We start from the raw sequence: 18,591 nt of genomic DNA on the forward strand, positions 1-18,591 counted from the left end.
ACTAAGAAAATAAATGATAGTCCTAACCAATCAAGGCACACTTGATAATCCAAATGCAAGCAGGATATTTTTAATAAATAAATTTCATCTGATAAAAACGATAGGAATGAGCAACAGATAGTCGTTACTCCGGTAATTAGTAAAATGTAACCTGATACGAAATATAACAATACTGTCAGTGATGATTCTCCTTTAGTTCCACAAACTGATATTCTCTTTAAACTATAACAGTAGACGAGAATTAAAGTCAGTAGGGGGATCAGATGAGCTCTTCCGATAAGATATTCCTTTAAGTTATAGTCTAATCAACTAAAAATATATAATCTTTCCCCGTGACTAGTGCTAGAGTATAAATAAATGCAATAACAAGATGAAAAAAAAAATATAAGGTTCCTGTTAAAGCTACAACTATCCAGTCTAAACTGAATGCGCCGATAAAAAAATATATTTCGGAAAAGAAGTTAAGTGATGGGGGCAGTCCTATATTGAAGAAACTAAGACCAAGTCATCAAAAACATAGATATGGAAAAAGAGAGATTGTTCTGCGAGTAAGAAAGAATCTACGACTTCAAATACGCATATAAAATAGATAACTTAAATAAAATAATCCAGAGGAACAAATCCCGTGAGATACCATTATTAAAATTGATCTTCTGTTGGTGTAAGTACAAGATATAAGTATACCTAAAATAACAAATGATATGTGGGCTACGGAAGAGTAAGAAATTAAGGATTTGACATCGGATTAACGTAAGCAAATCAAGCAGCTGAAGATCCCACCTACTAAGCAGACCCCTATTAATCTTGTTTCTCTATAAATGTTTAATCCTTGTACCAAGTGGAGGCCGTAACCCCCTAGCTTTAAGAGAATAACAGCTAACACTATAGAACCAGTAACTGGAGCTTCCACGTGAGCCTTAGGTAATGAAATGTGTGCAAAATAGACTGGAAGTTTCACTAGGAACGAAAGGATAGCTAAAGAAAAGATTGTCTTGTCTATGAAATTTCCCCAAAATTGTAAGAAGGATGACGAATAAACGCTTGTGTGAGCAATAATGATGAAGAGTAGAGGTAAAGAAGATAATAGCGTATAAAATAAGAAATAATAGGAAGCAGGTAGCCACTCTGGCTGATAACCTCACCCGAGAATTAAAATAATTGTGGGAAAGAGCACTCAAAGAAAACGTAAAATAAAATGAATGACTGCGTAGTAAAAGTAAGTCATAAAAGGACAAACAAGCTTACAAGAATAATTCTATAACTTAATGGCCAACTTGGCTTTAATCTAATAACTATTAAAAAGAAAATTCCTGAACTTAATGTTAATAAAGTAATTCCTCACTCTAAATGAAATTCTGATATTAGCTTATATATTAATATCAAATATGCTAAACTTAAGGTAAAGAACCACTTATTCATTTAAAAACTGCACTTGATCTGATCCTGACGAACGTACTAAAGATACCAATACTGATAATCCTAAAGCTCCCTCACAAACTGTAATTCTAAGAAAGATGAATGCGTTAATTATTCTCATATAATTTGAATATATTAATAATCCAAACAATAAAAGAATGAGAAATTTTAATCTCAATAGAGTTACTAAAAGATGCTTACTTCTTGAAGAGAAGATTAATAATCCTAAAAAAGTGATAAGTAGATTATTATGATTGACTGAGTAATTAAAAAATAATGTCGGTCTTGTAAACTGAATTTAGAGGAATCTCTCGGTCTTCAAAAGAGTTATTAACATCTTTAACTTCCAAAGTTAATATTTTTATTAAACTACCTTTTGACATGCTATGATCTATTGTTGTTATTTCTTTATTTATACTTCTCATAAATCATCCTCTTGCTTTTACACTCTTGTTATTCGTCCAAACTTTATTGGTTTGTATTATACTTAAAAATGTTTCCCTATGAATTTCATTAATTCTTTTTTTAATCTTTTTAGGAGGAATTCTAGTAATATTTATTTATGCATCTTCACTGAGAGCTAATGGAAAATTTGCTGTTGATTTAATCTCATTCATATGAGTGCTCCCTACAGTTATCTTCTCTTTCTTAGTTTTGAATAAGAATTTATGTTTATCAGTTCTTCTTCGGGATACCTCTATCCTGTGGATTTCATGGTCATCAATTTTAATGTTAAAAGACTTACTGTATTAGCCTACTCATTTATAGTAGTGCATTTATTTTTAGCACTCCTGCTAGTTATTGATTTTTTGAACAGCAATAAAAAACCTTTACGGTCAATGATCTAGTAGTTCCGTGATCTTAGAAAATAAAATGTTATCTCCACGTAAGACGCAACCTACCCTTAAAATTATTAATTCTGCCTTGGTGGATCTACCTGTGCCGGCCAACATTTCTATTTGATGAAACTTCGGCTCTCTCCTGGGCCTATGCCTTGTTATCCAAATTGTTACTGGGCTTTTTTTAGCGATACATTATACTGAGAGAGTGGACTTAGCTTTCTCTAGAGTAGCCCATATTTGCCGGGATGTCAACTACGGTTGACTCCTCCGGACTATTCACGCCAATGGTGCCTTTTTTTCTTTATTTGCGTTTATTTTCACATTGGTCGAGGAATATATTATGGTTCTTTTCATTATTTTGAGACATGAATGACTGGAATTGCTCTTTTATTTCTTGTAATAGCCGCTGCTTTTTTAGGGTATTTTCTCCCGTGAGGTCAAATGTTCTTTTGGGGGGCTACTGTAATTAAAAACTTAGTGTCTGCCGTACCTTATATTGGTAATGACGTGGTGCAATGATTATGAGGGGGATTTGCTGTTGATAATCCAAATCTGACGTGATTTTTCACTTTTCATTTTTTAATCCCCTTTCTGGTCGCCGGTCTAACAATGATTCACCTTTTATTCCTTCATCAAAGAGGTTCTAATAATTCTCTTGGAATTAACGCCAACTTAGACAAACTACTATTCCACCCTTATTTTACTATTAAGGATACCGTAGGATTTATAGTCCTTATTTTTTTTTCTTGTAACTCTCTCCTTAACTAGACCTTATCTTCTGGGAGACCCGGACAATTTCATTCCTGCTAATCCATTAGTTACCCCAGCCCATATCCAACCGGAATGATATTTTCTATTTGCGTATGGTATTTTACGATCTATTCCTAATAGACTAGGAGGGGTAATCGCCCTTGTTTCTTCTATCCTTATTCTTGTGTCCCTTCCCTTTACATATAAGCCTAAGTTTCGAGGTCTTGAATTCTATTCTGTTGCCCAAACTTTGTATTGATCCTGGGTATCAGTGTTCTTACTTCTAACATGGATTGGAGCACGACCTGTAGAAGACCCCTATATTTTTCTAGGACAGATTCTTACATGTGCTTACTTCTCATATTTTGTATTTACTCCAATTATTATTAATTTAAATGACAAAATTGTCTAGTTAGACCCCTTGGCCGATTAAAGCATCTGTTTTGAAAGCAGAATTAGCTTGATTATACAACCAGGGGTCTTTATTTTTAACCCCCTTGAGAAAAGCTTCAATTAAACAAAGGAATATTAAAGATACCGGTAGAAGACTTGTCCAGCATAAATATATTAAGTTATCATAACGATAACGAGGGTAAGAGCCACGTCTCCAAAGATAAAAGTACACCACTAGACAGAATATAAAAAATCTTATACCCTCAAATACTACACTAAATAATAAAGATATAAAAAGAATGCTAGCATATTCTGATAATATGATTAGAGCGAAGCCGACTCCTATATATTCTGTATTAAAACCCGACACTAACTCAGATTCCCCCTCAGCTAAATCGAAGGGGGTACGGTTAGTCTCTGCCAGAATTGTAATAAATCAGCACAGTCCTAAAGGAAGACATAAGTATAGAGGTCAACCTAAGTAAGAGGATTTAACTAGATACCCTTCTAGATCAAGCTTCTTAAGTAACATTAAAGGGGAACGAATAATAATAATCAGAGATGCTTCATAAGAGATGGTCTGTGCCCTTGCACGAATTCTTCCTAACAAAGAATACTTGGAGTTAGAGGACCAGCCTGCCACCATAATTCTGTACACTCTCACTCTCATTGCGCAAATGACCAAAAGAAATGATAGGTTAAATATTGCACCATAAGAAATAAACGGGACTAGAGTTCATAAAAAAAGGAAAGAAATAAGCTGAACACAGGAGCAACAACATACGGTATAAAATTAGAAATAAGAGGAAGTGAGACTTCCTCACAAAATAGTTTAATCCCGTCAGAAAAAGGCTCTAGGATCCCCAGAAAGCCGACTAAATTTGGGCCCTTCCGTAATTGAATGTAGCCCAAAATCTTTCGTTCTAATAGTGTTAAAAAAGCAACAGAAACTAAAACCATAACTAATTGTAAGAAAATAAAATAGATCATTTAAGCTATTGCTATCAACTAAGGTCTCCTTATAAATAGATCCTAAATCTAACGCATTTATCTGCCAAGTTGACATAAAATCTCAAGAGGTCCTTTCGTACTACCATGAGTGGGTTTACCTTGGGTGTAGAAACTAACCTGGCTTACGCCAGTCTGAACTTAGACCAAATAGGGGTTTAATAGTCGAACAGACTACCTTGCTAGGCTGCTGCACCGAGTAGGGTCCCTGAACCAACATCGAGGTCGCAAACTCTTTTGTCGATTTGAACTCTCAGAAAGAATTACGCTGTTATCCCTAAGGTAACTTGGTCTTTATTCATATAAGGATCAATGGTCATTTGTTGATGTGTTTATGTTGTAAGTGTTTGTTCTGTTCTCACCGTCGCCCCAACCAAACATTCTTTTACTATGTCTAATTACCTGCCGTAAGACAAAAAAAAATTAAATGTAAAGATCTATAGGGTCTTATTGCCCTCCAAGTACATTTAAGCTTTTTCACTTAAAGATTAACTTCAATTTAATAGAAGAGACGGATCATCTCTCGTCAAACCATTCATTCCAGCCTCAAATCAAAAGGCTAATGATTATGCTACCTTCGCATGGTCAGTATACCACGGCCCTTTAATTCATCAGTGGGCAGGCTCGACTTCCTAAAATTAGGAGGCGATTTCTTTGTTAAACAGGCGGAGATGAGTTTTGCCGAATTCCTTTGGTATTTTATAAGGAAAATTATGTTGGATATGTTTATAGTTCTACTAATTCTATCATTATGATTGCTAAATTTATGTAATTAACATTGGCTAGTCTGAATTAATTATTTTGAAATTATCTTTTTAGTGACAATGGTTATTAAACCGATGCAACTTTTAAGCCTAATCATGTCCTTATTGATTTTATGATATAATTTTTTCTAGAGCTCGTCCCCTAGAAAATCTTCCTTGTTGAGTGCCCTAAAGGAGTATTCTGCCAACCAGATATAAAGGTTCGAAATATTTTTCACAACGATTTCAGTCTTAAAGAGATTTATAAAACAGTCATCTATAACTAATATGGATCACTTTATTTCGGGATTTGACAATAGAGATAGAAATTTAGTAAATCCTGATACAAAAGGTACCGACAATAACTTTCATATAATTAGTAAATTTTCCTTTTCAGTACTTAGACCTTGAATAAGTTCAATTCTTTTACTTATATAATATTATCTTAAATAAATCTGTGAATAAAAATTTACAGAGCACTCTGAAAAGTATCTTTTTAATGTAAGCAAAATGTTTGTTCAAACTGCCTCCCTCTTTCAAGACACACCTTCTGATATACCTACTTTGTTACGACTTATCTCTTCGGACAAGAGAGTGACGGGCGATGTGTACATTTCTCAGAGCCTCCTTCAGGTTGGCAAGCCTTACTTCTAAATACACCTTCTTCTCCATGATAAAATGAAAATTCCGTAGAGATAGCTACTAAAATAATAGCAGGAATAACGGTTCAAACCGTCTCGATTGCCTGACCATCAAGTAGATAACGATGGAGAAATTTATAAGAAAATAATGCAGCTAAGAAAAAGCCAACAAGAGAAGTAATTAAGATTACTACTAGTAAAGCAAGGTCATGGAAAAAAATAAGTTGTTCTATGAGAGGTGAGTTCCCATTTTGTAAACCTGGTTGGAATCATTGAGACACTTTTAAAGGGGGTACCCATCTTTGGAGCTTAAATCCAATGTATACATGTTTCTGCCACTTTAAAATGTAGAGATCATAGTAATTTCTTCATAGGAGTGATCAGCAGGCGGATGGGGATGATTTCATTCCACACTTGATCTTAAATTAAGTGAAAAAATATTAATTCGCTTAGCGATCATGGCTTCTCAGATACAAAAAATAAATATTAGTGTTGCAATTATAGATATAACTCTTCCTAATGAAGAAATTACATTTCATGAAGCATACGTATCGGGATAATCTGCGTAACGACGTGGTATTCCAGCGAGACCTAAGAAATGTTGAGGGAAAAAAGTTAAGTTCACTCCTAAGAATATAATAAAGAAATGTACCTTAAGAAGAAACTGATTCATTCTTATACCAGTCATTAGAGGAAATCAATGTACAAATCCTCCTCCTATGATAGCAAAGACAGCACCCATTGATAGGGTTTTTTTTGCATTTTTTTTATGGCACTTGGTATATACCAAGTGACGTACAGTGATCACAAATTCTGTCGGTCTGTCAGTCCCGGTTTTGCTAGTTTAGGCACTTTCAGATGAGCTAGGACGATGAACTTTGACAGGTGTATCAGGGACCAGACCAGATTAAATTAGAAATAGTCGTTTTTCTGATTCGATCATCTGGGGGGAGGGGGACGGTTAAGAAATATATTTTAGTTTTTTTTTTCAAAGGCGATATTTACCCTTTAGCTAGTTCATAAAGATGGGTCTTTCTTGTCTCATGAGAAGTTTGAAAACTGTAATTAGTATCTTGGCTGGTTTTGTGAAAACAGAGTATGTATACAAAAGAAGTATTGGGAATCGCAGCCTAGTTACTATTTTAAGGGAAATTAGAACTTCCTGGGAGGGTGTAAAGAGAGAGGCTTTGAAAATATTTGGATATGGGTGGAGCCTGCGTGACTGTTTTGGTCTAGTGGCTGGGGGCTGCAGTGAGTTGTTAAGAGTAGTAGTGACTTTTTATTACTTTCGTTTTATAAAGGTTGACGGACTCGTTTTTGCTCAAAGCTATTCCTTTGGAATAACCATATTCCGCTCCATTGTGTAAGTGCTCCTAGAAATTTTCTTAAAGGAAAGACTTCTTTTAATGCTAATCTAAAAAGGAATACCAATAGTACATTTTGAATAGCACTAGAACAGGAATTTGCATGTTTGAAAAACAATCTTCCTGACCCAAAAAATAGTAGAAGCTGCTTCAAAACCCATTTAGAAATCCTACTCCTGTTAGAATTTTGAATCTCTGTTGGGACCTAGCTTACCCCTGTGAGGAAAAAATCCCCTAGTGAAAGAAGGCTGTCTTTATTGCAAGACCTTAAATGTGGTTATAAACCAAACTGAAAACATCGTCTATACAACAACTTGGCCTAATTTATAACCACTTCAAATCGTAGCACGATCATTTCACAAAAACCAAACGTAGAAAAGAACCAAAGTATTTTCTGGAACGGCCAAACATGTTTTTGAAAAAAAAGCGAAAAAATGTATGAGAATGCCTATTATCTAGTGAAAACAAAGAAAGGGTTATGGTATTCCTCAATTTCAACTTATAAGGAAATTAAATCAATGGGCACACATTAGTTTGGCGATTGACTCATAACTAAATCATGTTCTGTTTTAGAATTTGGCAAAGAATCAGTCAGCTCAATCATTTCTTGGTCCCGAAAATTCGGAAGAGCCTTATTTGGGTTTTTATTAGATTTTTACTGTAGGCTCGAACTGAAAACATCATCATGCAATTATTTCTCTACATTTAGTTCTTTTAAAGTACCCATAGTTTTTTTCCTTCCTGCGATTTTTTTATAATCTCCGGAGCCACATAGAGCACCGAAAAAGCCTCTTTACTCTTCCCGAGGTGATGCTCTTGTGGCGAAATCTTCCTATTCAGGTAATGACGAGGTTTCAGCCGTCCTCAGATGTCGGTCAAAAGTTCACCGCGAACAGTTCATCTTCTTCTGTCACCTGGTTTCCAATCATAGGCTGTCCAAGGAAGGAAAGAATTCTCTTCGAGCTTTTGATTCATTTTTCGGTACTCCCTAGCATAGAGGAGTATGGAGAGCGCATTGCTATTAAAGAGATGTAACTTCAGTCGCAAAAAGTATTTGCTGCTCGTTCCAAATGGGCTTTGATCTATTAAAAGATCCAGCTAAATGACGGATCTTTACTGTAATTTTCAAAAAAACTTCCTGGGAGGGTGTAAAGAGAGAGGCTTTGAATATATTTGGATATGGGTGGAGCCTGCGTGACTGTTTTGGTCACAGGTGGCTGGGGGCTTGCTTTTTTTGAATAACGAAAAGAACAAAAATTAAACCCCTTAATAATCAAAAGTGCTACTTTTCCTACTACCAGCTCAGTGCAGCGCCAAAATGCGCCAGAATTTGTAATTTTATATACCGGTACTCAATTATGCATTCCTAGCAATAGTTCGATCAGATCCGCCTCTAACAGATTGGATAATATCAGTTTAAATTCGAGAACTGATTCTTATTGACGATTATTAATAAATTTCTAGAACAAATCATAAAGTTGTCGGGGAAAACTGTTGATAAATTAAATAAAAAAACAATCGCACGATTCCCTATGGTTTGCCCAGATCGTATAACCGATTATACAAAAAAAAAAAAAAAAAAAAAAAAAAAAAAAAAAAAAAAAACTAGGAAATCAAGTCCAGAATAATAAAGCACAATTCTTTATATAATACATATAAAATTCTTATAAAAAATAAAACTAAAATCTGCCTAACAGATCCAAAAACCTTTGTTTTTCTGACGTAGCGTTTTTATCTTCTCCAAAATTGCTAACATATTCTGAAAGAAAAGAAATAATATTAAAGAAAATTCCAGGCAAATACAAGACGTCTCAAGACTAAATATGTGTTTTAGTGAAACTGGAAACTTAAACTTTGTTTTAAAGAGATGTTCATTGCCTATCGGGGATGTTTAAATATAGCGCACATAAATAAAAGAAAAATAAAAGAAACAGCACTACCCCATCTATTCTTTAAAAGACTTAAATTTAGATAGAATTTCAACAAATTCAGTTTTCTTCTGATTCGGACTCTTTGTTCCCAATGGGGTCGATAAACGAATATTTAGAGGAGGGGGAGGGGCAAATTTTAATTTCCAAAATATAGGTAATTTTTTCGATTTGTTCAATAAAAATTACCAAAAAGGCATTTCAAGTGTAAATACCCTAAAAAGGTTTTTTCTTAAAAATTCAAGGGGAGGGGACTGAGAGAAAAGAAATGGAGCAGGCACATTCTTCCCCCCTAATTCTAGTCACTGTACGTTGGGCTTGCTAATCAAACCCTTCCAGACTGTCCATTAACTGGTTTTGTTATATTTTTTTTTTTAAAGTAGATTCCCAGGTTTGCTCAATAGTTTCTTTGACCATTCATCTTCTTAGTAAAATCATTCTACCTCTAATTCCAAAAGGAACCATTTCATGGTTGGTTCCGTTCGGCGATAAAAGAAAGTTTCTCAATTCAACACACTGTTCCTAATATCTAGAACCCGATTGAATAGAATCTCGTATTTTCAGGAGAATACGAACAGAATCAGAAAGATAAAAGAATATTGACATTCTTAAATAAAATTTTTAAGTAATTTTTTTCTAAATTGTCTCTCTTTCCCAAATTAGTATGTGCGTTATAGTTCATTTGTTTCAACTAGAGTTCTATCTTATTCTACCCAAGAACCTGTGCTACATATTAACTACGATTTAAAAGTCTGTTTGAAATAAATAGATCTTAAATAAATAATCTTCACAATGTACTCGCAACTAAAAATCAGTTTTATTTTGATCTCATTCTAGTATAATTTAACAGATGGTTTTGGGTTTAAGCAGTCAGCCTTTAACCAATCCTCTCAGCAGATATGCAAATTACAACATGTGTTTAGGTCAGAATAAAGCCTTGTGAGAGGATATTTTGCTTCAAGGACATTTTCCTAATTTGATTTTAGAATGTGATTTTGCTGAAATCCAGAAAAAACAGAAATCAAATAATCAGTCATAGCCAACAAACAAACAGTAGTTACTAATACAAATGAATAAATAAATCTTAAAACAAGTGAAACTTAAATTGGATATGCAGATCCAGCTTGAAGCGAACAAAAATCTATACAAAGAAGAGTTTCAGTTTTGCCTCCTTCTTTCACTGTAAAAGTCTAAAACCTACTGCGACATTGAGCTTCTTGATGAAAACTACATGTGTCTTGAACAGTCTAGACAAGTACAAATAAAATCAAACTGAATGTTTGATATATAATGCTATTAATTGTTGAAAGATCTTCGGTTCAAGATTTTATTTCACTATAATTTTATTTTCATTTTCAATTCAGCAATAACTGGAAAAGAAGATCATTGTAATATAATTCGTTTTCAGTGAAGGACCAATGACATAGCAGGTTTAAGACTTTAACAGTTAGGGAAAGGGGCAGTATTCAAACTCTTGTTAGCACTGAAGCTATGTTTGCCTTGAACAGTCTTGGAAAGAACTAATAAAATTGAAGTTAATATATGATATTTAATGACATTAATTACTGAAGGGTCATCAGTTCAAAAGTTAATGTTGCTGTAATTTTTATGTTTATTTTCAACGTTGTAATAAGTACAAAATAAATTTTTTTTAACATAATTCGGTTTCAGTAAAGCGCCAATGATACAGTAGATTTTTACAGTGAAAGAAGGAGGCATTCAATTTAAGTTCTACTCGTTTTAAGATTTATTTACCCATTTATATTAGTAACTATTGTTTGTTTGGTATGATTGGCGTGGAGGGGGGGGGATAGTTGCCCTCCGATCACTTTTGACTTGGGTATACTGTAACTTTATTTTCATCGAACTTCTCCATCTATGTTATATGGTTATTTAAGTAGAAATGAGGTATAACTAATTCATGTGGTCAGTTTTTTTTACTATTTACCCAATTAACGACAAAAAAAAAACACGTTCATCGTTTTATGATGTACGTAAAGAGCGAAGTGGCAAATAAAACGAACAAAAACTAACTGTCTTCAACCCGTTCAGTATCTATCTGTAAAATCGGCGTAATTTTTTCTTTTTATTGCTGTTAGCTTCCCCCTTTTCTACGTTCCTGTAAGACTAGCCCTTTAATAAAAACACAAAACAAAAAGATGACACTGTAATTGCAGTAAAACTAATGATTAATCAATCGATTTGATTATCAAACACCTTGCATGGTCATGCCAATCAGTGGCAGTTCTTGTCCCATTAAAAAATAAGGCACTAAACTTATAATAATCTCAGCCATAGCCAAGGTCATATGAAATTATATGCAACTGAACAAAAGGAAATATTAAATAAATAATGAACCTCGGAATTAAACCTAAGAAATTTAAAATTCTAACTTTGTAAAAGAAATATAAATCAACAAAGATGAATAAAACATTTTACAACGTAGTTAGTAAAACAAAACCGAAAATCAAATTGAAAAAAAAAAATTAAGCTAGACATTATTATAGCACGAGTAAAAGCCGCATTTACTGTCAACAAGTGCTAAACCCAGGGCCAGAAGGGGGGGCAGCGTCACGGGGAAGGCGTCCCTGCCACTTGGGCACTCAGCTTTTCGAAACCATTATAGCGTCTGACCAAGGTCAACAAAAAAAAATATCAGGAGTGACTGTTTCAAACAGAGGGTAGGACAGAGGACAGAAGTAGGCTTGTAGAACACCCAGTTTTAATAAGGCTGTTTTGCTTTAACCCTCCCACTGGTTGGTTTTTTTATATATCACAGAACAAAAAATAATACTTGTCCAGCGAAGCGGCCCCTTTCAAGCGCCCCTTTGCAACTAGGAAATCCAGCTCTTTGGAAATATTTTAGCATCTGAGGAAGGTGGACAAGACAAAGGCAACCATTACTCCTTGAAAACTTTTTTTTTTCGTTTTTTTTTTTTGCTTTATTTACCATCTGAATACGGTATCGGGCTATATTATGGCACTTTTTCGACTTTTCTGACCTCATACCACAAAACTGTTGGTTTTTGAGCACCTACTTTTGCTATTTCCCTTCGCCTTTTTAGTATTTCGTTTTTTATCCTTTTTTTCGATTGCTAATATGAATCTCGTTGTAAGTAATATTCTTTGTTATAAGCCTATCAGGATTGGTTCAGTGGTTTAGTATCTAAATGGTCAGCAAGTCCACCTTTTTTGGCTGACGAGAGTAATCTTTTGTTATCAACATAAAAAAAAGCTTATCGTTCCTGGAAGTTTTGTTCAAAAGGCGGTACAGGTTCTAAACCATCAAAATGGACGATCTCTCCGTATAAATACCCATGACATACATAGTTATTACTTACTAGGTCTGAAGGAGCTAGAAGACGAAGGAGCGTACACCAACAACCATTACTATTACTAGCATTCTTTTTTAAGTTTTCTTTGAAAAGAAAAATAAAATTCGTTCAGATACCACAAGCCTACCGATGGCCTCAGTTCACAATGCTCCCTGAAATTTGAAGACTCCGGAGGAGACTTCAAATCTGTCGTTACTCGTTGCTTCTAGTTCCCACCCAGACTCCACTACAGAGACGCTGCCTAACACCACCACCGAGGATAACGAGCTGTCACCACCAACTTTTTCCCGCGACTTTAATAGAGACGTTGTTGAAGTGTAACACTCCGATCAGTTGGCAAGAGGTTCAAGGGATGAATACAGGAACCATGGTGCGGCAGACACAAACAACATAACCAAGTAGCAGTATTACCTCCTCGCTTGACAACAGCATCGCGCCCTCCTCTGACTTTGGTTTTGCAGCCATGCCCAAAGAAAGAAACTAACAATCGTCTGGAAAACTCGTGTTTTTTCTCAACGGAAGATGGAACTCAAAGAATCAAGCCAAATTTCCGACTTCAATTACTCGCCGACATAAATTGAGCTTCTTACCCAGTATCCCTCGCTTGCGGTGAACTATGACGGAGATCATCGTTGACTTTGGCTTAGTTTTTGCGTTATGAAGAGAGCCTCCGATAGCAGTGGAGGGTAATCGGCTGTGTCGTTCATTGCCAGGGTAGAGCTGCATCACTTTGAGCTTCGTTCAAACGAGGCAATCAAGATGCCAGGAATGCCTTGGGCGGTGAGACTGAAATTATTACGCCAGAACTACCGACTCATTACGAGCATAATAGAAACGATTAAAAGTTTGCAGGGTGTAGAATATCTCCCTTCGTGGGGATGATGGTAAACTCGATAGCCAAGGCCCCTAATGTAGTTGCAGAAGAAAATGATGAAAATTTCCATCACCTGCTTCAAAATTGTGGTCACGGGGCCATTCACTGCTTCAAGGACTTCTAGATACCTCAACTCAAGTACTAGTAAGCAGATCCAAAATGAGCTAATCGGGGTGATCAGAGAACTTACAAAATCCGGGGTAGTCAAAAAACCGAACACAGCAAGAGTTTGGTGTCTCCATGCTGACGAACCTATCGATATACAGACAAGGAAGCTCATGGTAGTTGTGTGTCGACATGTAAACAAATGAGGAAAGGCTTACATAATCCGAGAAGAACCGTTGCTATAGCTGACGCCTTTCATGCCTTATCGGGGAACGCTGAAGATGATGAGGCCACAACAGCCGAAACATTGAAGAAAAGCTAGATGGCAAAAGCCTCGGCAAGCTACTTTTAAGTGAAGTCACTAAACCCGGCCTAGACATGACAAAGTGCTTAGAAGTTATGACAAAGCTTCTAGCATGTTAAGTTTGGAAAATAGCGCTGCTGAGGGTAATAAAACGTCAAAGTCAACTAGCTGATTGTTTTCATTTGTGTAATGCATTCGTGCTCGAGATGGAAGGCTGGCACAACCGAGAGGCCAGCAGTATACAGCGTTCTTGCATTGAGAATCGTACAGCGTTCTTGCATTGAGAATCGGTAAAATAGAAAAATACAGGAACGGACTGCTAAAAACAGAACATCTCATTGATTCGTTTGGCATTAGAAAAGGTCAGAATCTGATACTCTGGGTATTACCTTTTCTTCCTTTTTGTTCAATTTTCTTTTCGCTTTGATTGTGAGTCTTTAATCTGCTGGACTAGTCTCTAGATCGTTTTACACCACCCAGATGTACACAAACAAACTGGTCTAACGAAAACAATATTGACAACTCTACCAAACATTGCACTCGAGTCACACTGGCACCCTTGTTCCAGTTGCACCTCTCCCCCCAGATTTTTCTCAAAATCGGCCAGTGGGTACCCATTTACCACTAGCTCGACTCTGGCTGAGCTTACAGAGTCCCACCACTAACCTGAGTTCTAAACCAAATAATCATCAACACCGGCACTCAAACCTTTGTTCTCGTGGACAGGGGATTTCAAGGAGAGAATTCAAGCATTTACTGGCATCAGTTACTCTCAAACTGCAATGAAACCCTCAATCACAACTGACAAAGTGTTCTTTTTTTTGCATGACTTCTTCGATTATTTTAGGAAGAAAATTTACTAACATGATTGTTTTTGAGGAAAAAACGAACAGGAAAAGTAGATTTTTAGAGAAAAAATAAGGTAAATAACCTCTGATAATCTCCCTAATTTGTTGCACCGAGCCGCCACGAAGATTGAGTATGTGTAATACTCGATCACGAATCTGAGATGGGCCAGAAACAGCTACTTCTAGTATAATATAATCAATCATCTGTAAAACAAAGAGGCCATTGTCCAAACGACGCAAGTATGTTGCTTCCTCATCTTCATCCTACAATAAAGATTTTTTGTATTTACAACAGCATGAATCATTGAAACCTAAAATAATATTTTATGCGTTTTTGAATCGGTATCTTAGCTTGAAAATATCGTTAGTCCACCGGGCTAAACGATTTTTGCAGCCATTTTTTCCTCTTGTTTTTTACAGCCAATGATACTATACTTGCGTCTTAACACAGAAAGCTTATAAGAAAATATTACTAAAATAATTAATAAGGATAAAACAAGATCTATGATACTGAATTCTTTTAGCCTGATAATATTTATTTATTTTCGCCAAATGGTGGGGAGAAAAGTCCATGAGTAATAAAACTTCAAAAATAAGAAAGGTAATACAATACAAATTAGAAAACAGAGAGGCGTACTCATGCATATACATTTAAACACATAGTTTGAAAGCATTAAAAAATATAAACAAATAAATAGTTCCATATAACCTTCCAAAGGTATACATTGGGCACGTATGCAAGGGGTGAGAGCCCCTAGTCTCTTCCTGAAATATTGTCATTTTACAGACATTTCAAATATTTTTTTTAATCACTAATTTTTGTTTTAACGAATTTGAACCTGCCTCTGTTCAACTGAATTCTTTTTTACATGCCTAGTACGCATAAATAAAACTTTGGAAAATATCATATTCATTTATGAAGGTCCGCTATCGAAGAAAATATGCAACCGTTCGTTCACACACTTTAAACTTTCCCATGAATGGTTGGGTCCTTTCTTTGAAAAAAAAGAGGAAAAAATGGCTTGCAGTTTCAAGGAAGTCACTGAACAATATGCCACTGGTCACTTAGTTAAATCTAGGGTGAATATATCATTTGAATCTTTATCCGAAGACATTAATAAATCATCCTCAGGAGATATTTCTAAATCTATGTTAAGCAATAAACAAGGCTATTTCAAGAAATCATTTCTAAAGATTTCCTATTGCCCGTTATCACAGTGAGAATTGTCCTCTGTCAAAATTCTAGTGTCGACACAACACATCTGTAAATTAGACTTTGTGCTAAGGAAGGACCCCCTCCCCCCACAATCTCGATAAGGTAAGTCTAATTGCACAGTTGGAAGTATTAGTTTACATACGACCTATATCTACACGACTAAAACAGATTTCAAATGTTTTCCACTGACAAAACCCAGTATTGACACACTGGAATCACAAAACCCAAGATCTAGTTCCAGAAAATAAAGTTCCTGAAAAACTTAAGTAGAAAGACGACCCTAGATAATTATTGACGAAATCGTCTATCTTCAGCTATTTCTCTCTAAAAAAAAAAAAAAAAAAAAAAAAAAAAAAAAAAAAAAAAAAAAAAAAAAAAAAAAAAAAAAAAAAAAAAAAAAAAAAAAAAAAAAACGCTTTATTTGAAAACTTGAAAAATGTAGATGCTAGGTTTTTGGAAGTAAAAGCCGAATGAGGATCGTTTTCTTTGTCACCTTGAACACAGAGAAAAAGGTTCCTCTAGGCAACTTTTCATAAGACCTTCACCTTATGTAGTGTAAGATTTTTTTTTTGCTATAAGCCAGCTGATTTCACAAAAGCATAAAAAGACCTACTTTTGTAATTGACATACAATTAGAAAATAGTTTGTGGGAAAAAACCACCCTACTACTAACTTACTAACCTACTAACTTAGCTTTCACAGTCTTGTTTCATTAGCTTGTTCAGATAAAGTAAAGGATTTATTTGCCCGTTGTGTGTACTTAAACTAAATCAACTCAACCAATAAGGTTAAAGAATAATTCTCTTCTACAGAAGTGAAGGGTAGGGTAAAGTTGAAACTTAAAACGAACTAAATTGCTGCTTCGCATAATACACAAGGACAATCTACAAAGCTACCTCAAATAAACTAGCTAGTGATGTTTTACACTATCTGTAGAATTCTAAAAACTAGAGCTTTACTGAAAACACCCCCATTGCCCAGACACACAAACACACATACAAGGATACTCTCAGGAGAACCAGGCAATTCAATCGTTGGAATCTGCAATACTATTATAATTATCCAAAAACTTAAACCAGGATCGGTGTTCAGTAAAGCGCCAGGTTTGAAAATTCTACAGATACACGAAAAAATCAAGAGTCAGTTTATTTACAGTCAGATGATTGGTTGAGAGACCATGATTTTGAAGTCTACTTTTTAAAAACAATTTCAACCAAGAATATTTAATTCGGATGCTTTCTAATTTCTTTTTACATGAGTTTTGAGTTTGATAAGCAAATAATAAAGTATCAAATCACAAGAACATTTTGATTAAAAGGAAGAAGGAAAAGCACTTACCTCTGCATCCTGTATCTCTCGATCAGATTTGCTAACTTTTTCTGTATATTTGAAATGCAGTTCCATCAGTCTTTCGACCTTTTCAAAGTCGTTCTCAGCAAATTTTGCCAACAATCTTTGTCGCTGTGGGCCTTGGCAATGACGAAAAATATTGGCTATTATAGACAATACATGCTCTGAAAAAAGGGCTGTTTAGACTTGCATTCAATGAAAAAATAAGAATCGTTTTAAATTATTGTCTATTACAAGCCCAGATGGGCCGAATTTCCGCTTAAGAGAAAAAAAAGAAGGGAAAAACAATTTGACATATAGACAAAATAAAATTGTAAAAAAAATTCTTATAAAATCGGCTACAGAAGCACGATGTGTTACGACATAGGTCATAATGTTCCTAAACTAAAGAATCAGGAAGATTTGTATTTGAATCTTTTGACCAGAGCCATATTTGCTATTCTGATGGTTTAGTTATGAAAAGGAGTGATGTACAGACGTTCCAAATGAATCTTGTGTTGCTTGTAGAAGGGTACAAATCTGTTCGGTTGTCGGTTAATACGGCTAAGACACAGATCCTCATTTACAAGACACCCTGTATGTATGGGTTACACAGTACTGTGGTTGTAACTTTAGATTTTCATGCTATAGATTCAAGTTATTCTCTGAAATATGGAACTAATATAAAATATAGTCGAACAATAGTTGACAGCGTTATAACGCGTTTAAGAATAAGTTACGCTAAAGTGGTTTCGCTGAAATTCAGCCTAAATAGAAAAGTTTCGTCACGTCCCTATTCAGCAGTTGCTTAACCAGTTATTAATTACATTTCACCAATGTGGAATGGGCTACCTAATAGAGAGAAACTAAAGATTAAATAAGCTTTTTTAAAGTACCTGATATTTCTACTCTGACCCCCTCCCTTTACCAGAAACACTTAACTAGAGAAAGAATATGAATTGTGCTATATTTTAATTCAGATGAATGTTTGATTTTTCGTGTTTTGCATAAATGTTTGTGAAGTTTTTTTGGTAATTATTTCTTTTTTTACTTTTTGTTCGTTTACTCCGCTTATTCTTTTTTTGTTGTATGGTGGGTTATAAATAAAATTGATTTATTAATTAACATTCAAAAACACAGAATGAATAATCATTCACTGAATATTTGGTTTTGGTCATAATTCAGAGAAAAGGGAGAACAACTAAAAAGGGACTGGATCTTGCAAAAATGTAGTATTTCGTATTTTCCTGGATAAGACAGTTATGAATTTTTTTTCTTTTTTTTAAAGAGGTAATCGTATCGAGCCATTGGTTTTAGAATATCAGAGGAGGGCTTATGCGAACGTAAATTTAAAGCTCTAATGTCTACTTAAACTAAAAAAAAGGCTGTACACATCAAAGTATCGTTTTGGTCATTTTACGCCACAAGACAATAATTTCGAGCCGAATTTGTCCAAAATGATGAAAAATGAAATCTAGAGACAGAAACGGGTGCA

The 18,591-nt window shown here is 34.9% G+C and overlaps 1 protein-coding gene across 2 annotated transcripts in view; it reads right to left on the reverse strand.

Moving 5' to 3' along the window:
• Positions 1-8,782: 8,782 nt before the first annotated feature.
• LOC136038046 (beta-catenin-like protein 1) overlaps positions 8,783-18,591 on the reverse strand; it is a 64,442-nt gene continuing 54,633 nt past the window's right edge. For both annotated transcript variants that reach the window (XM_065720996.1, XM_065720995.1), the window contains exons 7-9: positions 17,106-17,281; positions 14,635-14,815; positions 8,783-8,916 (exon numbers count right to left, since the gene is read on the reverse strand). In XM_065720996.1, coding sequence (XP_065577068.1) covers positions 8,837-8,916; positions 14,635-14,815; positions 17,106-17,281 — 437 coding nt within the window. In that variant the 3' untranslated portion in view covers positions 8,783-8,836. The remainder of the gene's footprint in view (positions 8,917-14,634; positions 14,816-17,105; positions 17,282-18,591) is intronic.

The sequence above is a fragment of the Artemia franciscana genome, chromosome 17, assembly GCF_032884065.1.
Source record: "Artemia franciscana chromosome 17, ASM3288406v1, whole genome shotgun sequence".
Lineage (NCBI taxonomy): Eukaryota > Metazoa > Arthropoda > Branchiopoda > Anostraca > Artemiidae > Artemia > Artemia franciscana.